Source organism: Haliaeetus albicilla, chromosome 6, assembly GCF_947461875.1.
Source record: "Haliaeetus albicilla chromosome 6, bHalAlb1.1, whole genome shotgun sequence".
Classification (NCBI taxonomy): domain Eukaryota; kingdom Metazoa; phylum Chordata; class Aves; order Accipitriformes; family Accipitridae; genus Haliaeetus; species Haliaeetus albicilla.
The window spans coordinates 40,357,318-40,369,166 of NC_091488.1; the positions used below are offsets into that span (position 1 = coordinate 40,357,318).

Here is an 11,849-nt window from a genome sequence, read left to right on the forward strand (position 1 = left end):
GTGTTGTGCTGTTCAGCCTAACTGTGCCCTCATTCTCTTCCCTTAGCCATGGATCCTCAAGAATACTGTTACCAGACTGGAAATAACTTGCTTAGCCCCATAAAACACAGTTAACTTTTTCCCAAAGTTTTTGGTGGGCAAAGTGGCCAAAGACATTTGTGGGGACTGCTGGGAAAAAGAGGCTAACAGGTTTGGTTTCTGCTTGAACTCACCAGCATGAATACGGGCATCTCCGGCTATAGCGGCAGCAGTAAAATTGCCATTCACGGTCAAGCACAGATGGGAAGTACTGACTCTGGAAACCAGCCACCAGCCCATTGTTTGAGCAGGTTTGATACCTAAGAAAGAGGAGAAAGAAGAGAACACATAAAGAAAACAAGATATTAGATTCCTTGGTAGGTTCAAACATTCCTGAAAATAGCAATTAAAATTTTGATTCAGGGTGGAAGCTCAGGGTTTGGCTTTATATCGAGAAGCACTGTATGCACTTGCTGTGTATTGAGTAACCATTTTGTATAAGAAAGCAGCAGTAGTTAACTAATAACGTCTTAATATTTATGTTGCATTTAAAACTGTTTAAACTGTTTTTAAGTATTTAATCATTCCAGTATGCTAATCAGGCAAGAAGATTGTTCTGGTGTTGACATTCTCAACTGTTTACAAATCATGAGACTGACTTCAAAATAGTCCATTAATACTTTTATCTTTGACTGTTGGTATTTGAGCATTTGGGGTTCACTGGAGTAATTTCATCAACTGCTTCTCTAAAAAAAAAGAAGCCTTAGAAACTCTTTTATAAAAGAAGTTCAGCAATTTCTTTTATTTTATTTCTTACTCAATTACCTGTCTCCAGGAGAAGGCACTCTTAATTCAAAACATTATAGGCTTGTGATGAAAACAATCACACGAGGAAAACTGACACTCAGATGTTAGGAAATTATCAGACTCACATAAATTTTGTGACTGGATTTTCAAAAGAAAAATCGGCTGCTTCATGCTTTCTGTGTACTCAGGAATTCTGTCATGCATGTAAATCACTGCCTTCAAGTAGAATAGACATGGTCTTTAAGCATGCAGATATATGCTTCTCTTTCTGCACACCCTACAAGCATCTGGACACTGATACCCAAAGTAATTCAAGTGATAATCAGTTTGAATAGCTTCCTTCTTGGAGACTAAAGACAAGGAGAGCATGAAAACAGACAGCTCATTAACTCAGCTATTGAACGCCCATTCTCTCAAGCGCCCTCCTAGCCTCATTGTTTCCCTGTTGGAGAAAATCACAGGAATTCAGTTTCTTCCTTTTCCTTTCCTTTTCTTTCTTTTTCATTCATCAAGGAAAACTGGCAGCCTAGAGCTTTTCCTTGTGATACCATGAAATCAAATACATAGATATATCCCAAAGACGCTTTCAGAGGTAACTTTGTGATTAACAAACACCAAAAATTTCCCCTAGTTTCATTCAATGACCTCATAGTTTATTTTAATGAGCCTGGAGTTCCCAGGAGGGAAAACACATCATCTAGCAGAGTTTGGTGTTTGGAAAGTCATTCACTTGGTGCATACAGGTGTTAGTGCTCCCAAAGTGTGAGGCTCAAGTGTTTGTATGCAAAAGCTGAAAAACTGATCAATTTTGACCAGTGCAGGGATGAATTCCTCTGCCTAACTTTCAGCTTCTACCTTTGAACCAGGGGTCTCTTCCATATGTCCCTTCCACTGTGTTCTGTTGTTCAGACAAGAGTATTTACATTTGTTTGTATCCCTGCATCTCCCACGTTGCTGGGGCCACACATACTTGCTGTGCTTTGTGAGACTCTTTCGAGGACCTTCAGAGTTAAGCAATGTTGGGGACTCTGGGTTGCTATGGTATCACACCAAGTAAGGCAGTTTGGCTCTCACTCAGAGGATTTCAGCAGGACTTTGATAGGAAGTTGCTCTGTTTTTTGGCAGATAGGCCATGGGAACATATGGCTAAGACTCTGTGCAAACATATTGGATAGCTGCAGATGATTGGTGTTATCCTGATGGAAAAAAAGGTTGATATACAGAAATATAGGGAATGGTTGTACCTGTTGCAAGATGAGTATTAATCTGTGTAAAGTAGAACCAAACTTGTATCTCTTCATCATCTTCTGCCTCTCCCCCTTCCCATTGCCTTTCCACTGCTCAAGTCCTTGTGTCCCTGGGAGATTTTCTAGCTCTTTTGCATAGGTGCAATAATGGGAACATTTCATTCCTCCTTCTCCTTTGCACTTCCTCTCAGAGGGTCAGCATTGACCTGCAGTTTCCCATCCTCGCAGATCAGCATCTAATATTCCTGCCCGTACTTGTCTTTGTGGCAGGTTCTTCCTTCTTTTCTCTCCCCACCTGCTGACATTCAGTCTGGGAAGTCCTGCCCTCTTTCCTGCTCTCTTTGCCCTCCAACAGTTTTTATTTTCTTGACACCTCTACTAATACAGTCCAATTTTGATGGAAAGGTTCATTTTGAGAGAGACTTCACTGATGGACTCTTCTCTCTATAGTGGATTGGAAAAATCTAGCTAACATAACACTCCTATGTTTACATGTGTACATATTTGGGCACCAAACTTCAGGAAGGTTTGGTTATTTTTGATCCTGATTCTACCTTCTCATGAAAAAATTGTTTTAAAAATATAATATTTGGAGTTGCCTTAAAAATTAGTTTCTTAGAGAGTATAACTGGACATAAGCCATGTCTTATAATTGCCATTTTATTTTAAAAACATTCAAAGTAAAATTTGAAATATACTTTTAAGCTCATGTTCAATTCTCCCTCTCTACTTCTGTCTCATACACACAAAGTCCTGCAATCTGTTAATCAAGCTCAATATTGGGTTCAGCAAAAGGTAGTAGTGACGTTGAAGTACTTTTCTTTAGCTTTGAGATAACACAGGATTTTTTTCCCTGATCTAATTTTTAAGTCAAATCCAGATATTCCTCCAAAAGTTAAGAGATGCTCTCAGAAATTGGAGTGCTTATTTGTGACCTCATATATAATCTTTTTTGCTCTTGTCTTTTCCCAGTTGGCCTCTTTCCTACGAGCCGAAAGTGATTCAAGGGAAACAAACAACCTGTCCCTACACACTTTTTTAGTCAGATGGTCTATGCACTAATCTGAAAACAACACTTAATATGTAAGGTTTTCTTCCTTCTCTGTTGAATTCACTACTCCTGTCACAGCAAATCCTGCAAACCAGTATGGTGAATAAAAACTAGCAATTCAGGGCCTTTGATTTATGGCCAAGTGAAAAAAAAACCCTAGGCCCACTCTGTGGCACTTTTGCTTTAGAAGATAATTCAGTATTCAGAGTTAATGTTACTGGGTTCTCCTCACTCATGAAATCCTGACATTGCTAAGAAGAGAGGAAGATATCTCTTAGAAGGTGAATGCAGAGGAGCGTGAGAAACTGGCTGGGACTGTGTGGGATTAAACTTGGCAATGGTAGGTTGTTTTGTTTTTCTAGTTGGCTCAAGTTGCGATGCATGAAGAGTTGCCTTTTGGATCTGGTACTGGGAGAAGAGGAGGTGAGCTGGCTGGTAGGTGAGGGAGTGGGAAGACTGGTGGTGGTGAGGGTCAGGTGCTGTTGAATGGGAAGTTGCTCTTCCTTTCCCTCGTTTATGTCTGTTGGAAACAACTGCAGTGTTCTGTAGAAAGTAAGTAAACTATGCAGCCTTATTTTGGGAGGAGTTCCGTCTAGTAACAGCGCTATGGGAGCTGCGGCTTTTCCTGGCCTGCTGCAATTGCTGTAAAAAGCCTCTGCTTCGCCAAATCTTCTTCTGAACTGGTTAAGGAGTGTTGTGCATCTGAGTTCTGTCATGCCAAGCAACCAAAGTGTGCATCCATGTTATTGGTTTAGTTCAGGTCAGGACTGCTTTCCTTGTTCACCAATGAACTTTTATCTGTGAGACCAAACTAGAGCTGGTTTGAAACAAACCCACTCAAAATGCACGTGTGGATTTTGGGTCCATGCATGAACTGTTTCACCCTGCAGATCCACTTAAATTGTGCCACATTATTTGCAAACATTGATATAGCCTCAGCGACCGAGTGTATACCTCATTGACTCAACAGTTGCCTGCCAGACTGAAGACAAATATTGCTTGCAACAGTATAATTGCTTTGAGCAATGGCACCAGTTGTGGTGACACTTCGTAGTTATGCCTACATCTTATTTTTGCTATATGCCTACATCTTATTTTTTGCTCTTTGCTAGACAAAGCCCCAGAGTGTTGTGCCCCACCTAATGCTGGTGCTGCATTGTAAACCTCTCTCCAAGGCTCCCTGTCCCCCTCAGATACAGCAGGAATTAGCCTGAGCAGTATGTTGTCCTGAGGATGACAACCCAAAGAGGAAGCCTGTTCACTACAAATCCGGTCAGGGAAGTCCAAGTCAAGATGCAGTAAGTGGTACAGTAAGTGGTGCAGTTAGAGCCTGCATTGAGCCCCTGCTGCACTGATCATGTCGCACTCCCTGAAGCTCTCTGGAAACATGCAGAGTCTGACACACAGCTCAGTAGTCACTGTGTCATGCTTCATTAAGGGCAATTTGTTCCTTACAACAGGGTAACCTGAGAGTGTCATTCTAGGTACTTAAAAAAAAAAATCCCACTGTTTTGCTGTAGAGCAGATGGCTCCTGTAAAACTTGCATCACTAATTACTTTAAAGCTATCTCTCTAGAGCCTCTCACAGCAGAATGAATCTATATGTTATGGAGATATTATCAGACAGGGCAAACTGACCCAATAGAAATAATACTGCGTGCTTTCATCTGCAGTCCTCCCTGGCGTGCATATGGAGAGAGGTGGCCTAACCTCACGCAGCCGGTAAGACCATGGTTAGAGTGTGGGAGGCATTTTGAACGAGACATTAGATAGACTGTTTTCCTGGAATGTTGTTTCACCAAAATCTGTTACTTTCAGTATCCAAAAGTTAATTTCCTTTTGGTACAGCTGTGGACGGGAGGCTCTGTCCTGCTCTCAGTTGTTTTTGTGGAGTGTCCTTCCTCTGTGCAATTTGGTTGGTTGCATGATGAAAGCTAATTTAATGGTCAGTCTGTTACAGATGAGTGGGGAGACATTAATGGCTCAGGGCAGGCTCAGGACACTTGAAACACTGGCACTCAGACAAAGGGAATGACTTTTCTGTGTTTGGTTAGGCCATGCCAGTCTCCAATGGCCACTTCTACTAGGAGTCTTCACTATCTGTTGTGGGGTGGCGAGATGTGTTGTTGTGACTTCCACGTGCCAAAGGCAACCTTACTATAATGTTCAGCTATCTTTTTTCTTTCATATAGGGGTCAGTGATGACTTTCTTTCCCCTCCCCGCCCAAAGGGAAAGCAAGGGCCTATTCACCCTGTTGATTTCTTCTTGACAGTCGCTGATGAAGCCTCCCTATCTGCAGAAACACCCCTCTTCTCCTCAGATGCTCCCTCTGGACTCAGTCCATTGCAGCTGTGCTAAAAGCTTGCAGCATTGTCCCTTTAACATAAACCTAGGGCTTTGAAGAAAATTAACTTGTTTGCACAGATAGCACAAATGGGAACATTTTGAAAGGGCAGCTTGATTATTGGGTTTGGGTAATACAGTCTCAGATTTGAGACTTGGGATTGGTCAGAGATTGAGAACAAAAACAGTTCCTCGCAGATGTACCAGGGTGTGCTGCCAGAGTCTGAACAGGAGGCTCCTGCAGACACTTCCTTTGCTCATGAGTCTGTCTTTGCACCTAGTTTGTGGGAAATAGGGTTGTGTGCCTACTTGAAGGATCTGTGCCTGTGTGTGTGTGTGTTCGTGGACTTAAAGAGAAGGCGAAGGAGAGTGAGAATGGGAGTGGGGAGGGAGAATCTAGATATCTGTTTTTTCCAAGTCCCACCCAAACACTTCCTCAGAAGTCTAAACAAGGAAAAGAGGCAATAAACATGCATTAAATACCACTTGGCTGGAAATGTTTCTGCTTTGTGCCTTATGGGAAACTGAGAGTATATTGGGGATATGGCATGGCTCCATCTGTATTATGTGGTGTAAACCAAACTTTTTCTCCTGGAAGGAAGAGTTGCTTGTCTTTCACTTGCAAGCTTTTGTTCATTTATTTGTGTGATCCCTGTCCTTTGGTAGGCTCACTTTCAGGCAAGAAAAATAGTTTTTCTTAAGTACCTTGTTCAAAGACTGGTCTGTAGAGACAACTCTGTAGTATTCAGTGAAGCAGTAAAGAACAGTCTCACCTGCAATCACCTCACCTTTTCTTAGGTGGCGAAATATTTACCCAAGGTCAAACTTCCTCCAGTACAAATGGAACTAAGAACATAAGCTTTATTCTTTCTGAAAAGGCAGGATCCCTTGAGATGTCACAGCATACAAATAATTAGAAGGACTGCGTAGAATCAGGGGATGTCCTGGAGACTTTTCCCTGCTCCAGACAGGAGTATTTCCAAATTATCCAGGAACAGATTCTGCTCCTAGTATTGAATAGCATCTTGGTTAGCAGATAGCCTCTGCAGGAGTAAGGTGTTGGGACAGATTCATCAAGCCTTTGTACACATACTTAACTTTAAATGTATTCACAGATTAATGAAGCTGAGAAGGCATCACTGGTCATCTGATCCAATCTATTGCCAAAATTTTCCCTATGAGTCCTGTAACATGTTCACAGGTTTCTCATGTCCATTCAGCAAAACACAAAAGAACATGCTGTCTTCAGAAGTGTAGGCACATACATGCTTAACTTCAGGGATGCATTTATTAAATTAAGCACCTATAGTTAGATGTATTCTGAAATGCCAGTAGGTAATTCTAGGCAACTGTCAGAGGTGATTGGTATTCATGAGTCTGCTTCTGGAGAGAGATGGGGTGCCCCAGAGAACAGTTTTTAGACTACCTGTTTCTCTCCATTGACCCTGGAAGGGGGCAGAGGTCATAAACTAGGCATTGCGATTAGATGCCTGATGTGGATCTGTGTCATTGCCCTCTTCCTGTTGAATAATTTTTTCGTATCTGCAAGATGCAAAGTCTTACAGGTTTAATCCTGGAAGTGCATATAATACCTAGTCTTAGTGTAGGAAGCAAACTTACCTAAACCAGCTCTGCCAAGGGTTCCGTCCTTGCCCTCTAACCCCCAACTTTCTTATCCTTATACTCCCCACATCCATTTCTGCCATTTCCCCCCATGCTAATGGCCAAAGGAAATAATAAGTTGAAGACTCTTTCTTCTCTCTGCTTTATATTCCCACTTCATTTTCGCTCTCAAGCTTTTCTTGGTTTGTTGTCTTTTCTAATTAAACCTCTCTTGGGTTTGTCTCTGTTGTGCAGCTGCACAACAGTCAGGAATGGTGATTTGTCAAACGCCATAAACATCATTTCTCAGAGGTCATTTTTTGGTGTTTCTGCCAGACCAGAGTTTCTGGGACATGGCTGAGAAACTGGAGGGAATTCAGAGGAGAGCTGTATGTATGATCAGTGCTTGCTTAGGAGTGTTGGAATGTAAAACTTCCAAAGGAGAACTTAGAATGGAGATGTGTTCAGCCTGAAAGAAAAAGCATGGGTGAAGGTGCGTGGGTGAGGGAAAGGCATAGCTGCTACCTATTAATAAGTTAAAGAGATTTTACAAAGGATGCAGTGTGCTTGTTCTCATTACTCAGTGAAGCTAGGGCAAGGAATAAAAAGCCTGAATTACAGCAGAGGAAATGTAGCTTAAATTCTGGGAAAAAGTTGGCAGCTTTGTAGTTATTGGTGGTACAAGCCATTGAATCTCCCTGGATGTGCAAGGTGAGACAAAATACCCTATAAGGCAGAGGTGAAGAAGGAATGTTACAGTCCAACCTACATCAATGGGGAATGGACTAGGTGTCCATGGAATGGGTGCTGTGTCAGCTGACATGAGGGTGATGTATTGCTCACCAACAGACTGGTTGTCAGGAGATCAGCAGGGAAACAGAGGTGGCCAAACAGGAACTAATGGTACAGATTGTGACTCACATTTGTGGCCCCATTTGATTACTGAGTGAATCTCTTTAGAATTGGGGATGGCTCCAAATAGCACTGAGCTGGGCATGGAAGAGAGAGAGAAAAGAGAGGCAGCTATGAGAAGTATAACTGCCAAGAGAGGTGGTGTGGGATTGTCAAAGGCCCTACAGGCTATATCCGTCTGTCACATTAATTTGAGGTTTGCGTTTGCACTCAGACATTCCAGGCTGGCTGCCTGCTGGCCCACACTTTCACTCCAGTCTGGGATGAGCCTGCTAGGTTCTTGGGCAGCAGTGTCGGGGCACAGCGAGGGATGTGCTGGCCTACAGCAAGCCTCTCTCCATGAAGCACTGTAGTTGCAACCAGCTCAGCCCTGGGTGCAGAAAACTGCAGAACACAACCAGGCACAGCTAGCTAAGATTTATGAAAGTAGCCCAAGTAATTAGGAGCATGAGTTCACCTTTGCAAAGGGGTATGTGTTCCCTAATCACTCTGGTGTATTCTCCCCTCCCTCAAAAATAGAAGAAAGAGAGAAGGTGATCTATGCAGAGAAGACAGATAGATGTAAGGGTGTTGGACTAGAACGGTGAGCTAGGGAAGAACTAACTAAAATAACTCTAAAAGCTAGGAATGAGAGTGAAACAGAGTTAAACACATTAAAGAAGGGTTGGAAAAGAAATACATTTGGAGAAAAGGTACGGTTGGCAATAGGGAAAAATGTAGGCAAGAAAGAGGACAAAGTGGAAGGACTTTTTTAAGACGTGAAGGAAACGAGATTCAGATAATACACTGTGGATGTAGTCATGCTGAGCATACGGAGCATGGTGATGAATGTGGCCCCATGGTTAGATAGCAGAAGAAAACATTCTGTATAGACTTACACAGTATCCTGTTTGTGAGAAGTGAACTTGAGCAATTGCTGCTAGGGATTTTTAGAAAGAGAATAATAATTTTATTTTGAACAGTAGAAAGTCCTAATTCCAAATTACTATGCAATAAGTAGAAATTGCATCAATGTAAGAAAAATGAAGAAGTCACCCAGGATTATCACAGTGTCTTCTTTCTGCCTGTTTTGCAGCCCTCCTGCTTTCTTTTCAGTTCTAATTCCAAAAATTAAGTATAGGGTCAATCTTTTTTCCTTAGCAATTGCATCAGCCATAGGAATGTATCACGTGGTAAATGAAAGAGTATGAATAATTCAGAACAAGATTTTGAATCATTTAAAAAGCAGAAGCTTCACATTTGATTGCTAACCTGTTCCCATATAACATGAAATCTACAAAAATCACTTTGCAACTTCTGGAACAAAACCATTTCAAGTATTTGAAAATATTCTTGCATTCATTTCATTCTGTCCAAAGAATATTTCAAACTCAGAGTTTTCCAGAACTGCATTTCAGATTTCATGAAAAATTCGGAAGATAAATACTGAGTACATGCTGCCTAAACATGAAACACTATACCTATTTCCAGAAATTATTGTGGCCATAAAATGTGATGACCTTTGCCTCTAAGGTTGATGGAAAATGTAACGTTTAGTTAACCAAAACTGACTGTACCAGGGAATTAACATGATCTTCTGCTATCATTATCATGCATATATATGCCACCATCATCACTTGTTAGTGTGGGTTTTTGGCTCCTGTAATACTAGCATGACTAGAAAACAGCCTTTGACTGTGCCTAAGCCAAAAAGCTTAGCAACAAAAACACAAAGAGAAAAGCCAGTGCAATACAGAGAAGGATTTTTTTTTTCTAGTGATAAGAGCAGGAGGATAGAGTGAGGAGTTTTACAATTTGTTCCCCAGTTTAGTCACTGATTCAATGTGTGGCCTTTCAAGAGGGAATTTATCCTCTCCTCACTGAAGGTTCATGCCTCATTTTCCTCATCTGTGAAAGAATAGCAAGACCAAACCACTTTGCAGCTGAGTTTGTGAGTGACCAGATGACACAGCATTTCTAAAGCACACTGAGATCCTCCAGCAAGAAATTGCTACAGAGAAAGCAAATGTGATGCTGATCGCCTCACACACATGCATCGCGATTAATGAGTCTCAGACAGTCATTCATTCAGGGCAGTGAAGCTGCTGGTTATGATGGCACTAATATGCATTTGCATTGCTCTAGCTGCAGTATTGGCACCTGCATTTCACAGAGGGTATCAGGGCTGCGCCCTCCGGGGATGGTTGGGGGTATCCTACCATTCAGTTCCCGCCCTGTTGATCTCTTCCCACCAGCACTCTGTCGGCTCACCGAGGCTCTGGGCCGCCGGCATGCAGGCATAGTTCCACAGTCTGTCGGAGCCTTCCTTCTTGTTGAAAACACTCCTGATGGCCACAATCACCTGCCCATGCGGGCACTGGAAGTTGAAACCCTGCCGGTACACGTTGACCCATTCATCATTATCTCCATAGTTATAGGGACCGTAGTAATAGTCACCGTACTGGCCCCATGCCACAGGCACCAGAGGCAGGAACACACAGAGAAGGACGAGGTCCATCCTGAGGATGTTCCTGGCTTAGAAATGCCCTGCTGGTTTGTTGGGCTGGCCCTTTTATATCGCCTCTAACATTTGGCTTCCAGATGTTATGCTTCCAGATCCAAGTGCAATGTGTCATTGCTTAGCAAACCTTCTCTGAGTTACAGACACGTCCAAGTACTTTTAAGGTGGAATTCTGCAAGTACAGTAAGTCTGCAGGCCGTAAGAGCAGGGTCTTCCCACCACCGCAAACCATCTGTGATCCCTTGCTGCAGAGCTACTGTATAGAGCAAGATACACATTGTAGTACAACTGTCACAGACATCACACTTTTATCCTCAAGATAGCAGTTAAGTTTGAAAACTACGTTATTTGAAATTAAATCTCTGAAGTTGCCATTTTCCATCATTAGTAACATGCAACAAAATGTGATCATGTGTGTGTGTGTCTCCACCCTCTTTTCCCCTAAATATGTGTGACATGATTCTGCCAGTCCCTAGAAAGAAGGGAATTGGGCAATTGGGGGAATTCACTGCTCCTGTTGTAAAAAATCCTTTAGACATTTTGGGTTGGGTTGGTTTGGTTTGGTTGGAGGGGAGGTAGAGCCCAAATGACTGAGACTCTAGCTTGGCATGGAAACTGCCCACCTTGAGAAGAAGGGCATCAGCTTCTTCCATGCAGAACTGATTTTTCTATGACTGTGTGCAAGTACTGTGAAACTGTGGACTTGGCAGATGTTTTAATGTGAAGATAAAGCATATAAGCAAGTTATGATGAGATAAGCTTCACGTGTCACCATAGCCTATTGAAATCTTTGAGCAAGGCCCTTTAAGCTATCTTGCATTTATCATGGGCTAGAAACATGGAGCTGCTGCTGAGGAACTGCTGTGCTGCAAATTCAAAACCTGACTTGCTACTTGTAAATGTGTTTATCTGCCACATCCTCAGGTTATTTCTTTATCAGGAACCCACCCCATTCAAGAGGGTGGAACGGAGTGCTTTACTTAACTGTGTACTTGACCCATAGAAAGCTGTGGGACTTGAGCATGTTTTAATAGGTAAGACAGTCCAAAGTCAAGATAACATAGTCTACATATGTGTATGTTGCCAATGCTGTGTTACTAGTGAAACATGTGACCCTTGGAACAGCTCCAGATTCAGATCCTGTCTTTTCCAGTGAAATCACCGCAAAGGATCTAGGGATTTTCTTGCCACAAGTTTCTCCTCCACTCTTTTCACTACCTCTCTTCCCCATTTGGGCCATACACATAAAAAAATATGTGTATGAGCTTTTATTCTCTTGCTGATACTATCAGAAAGAAGATCTGTGATGGGTAACGGTGGACGTGGTCTTCTCTAGGGATCTCCAAACCCATTATGCCTGGTCATTGC

General features: G+C 42.3%; 1 protein-coding gene across 1 annotated transcript in view; it reads right to left on the reverse strand.

Annotated features, from left to right (window-relative positions):
- The window catches only part of DPT (dermatopontin), a 28,629-nt gene extending 18,110 nt beyond the window's left edge, over nucleotides 1-10,519 (reverse strand). The window contains exons 1-2 of the mRNA XM_009913082.2: nucleotides 10,180-10,519; nucleotides 213-338 (exon numbers count right to left, since the gene is read on the reverse strand). Of these exons, the coding sequence (XP_009911384.1) occupies nucleotides 213-338; nucleotides 10,180-10,478 (425 nt within the window). The 5' untranslated portion in view covers nucleotides 10,479-10,519. The remainder of the gene's footprint in view (nucleotides 1-212; nucleotides 339-10,179) is intronic.
- Between the last annotated feature and the right edge of the window lie 1,330 nt (nucleotides 10,520-11,849).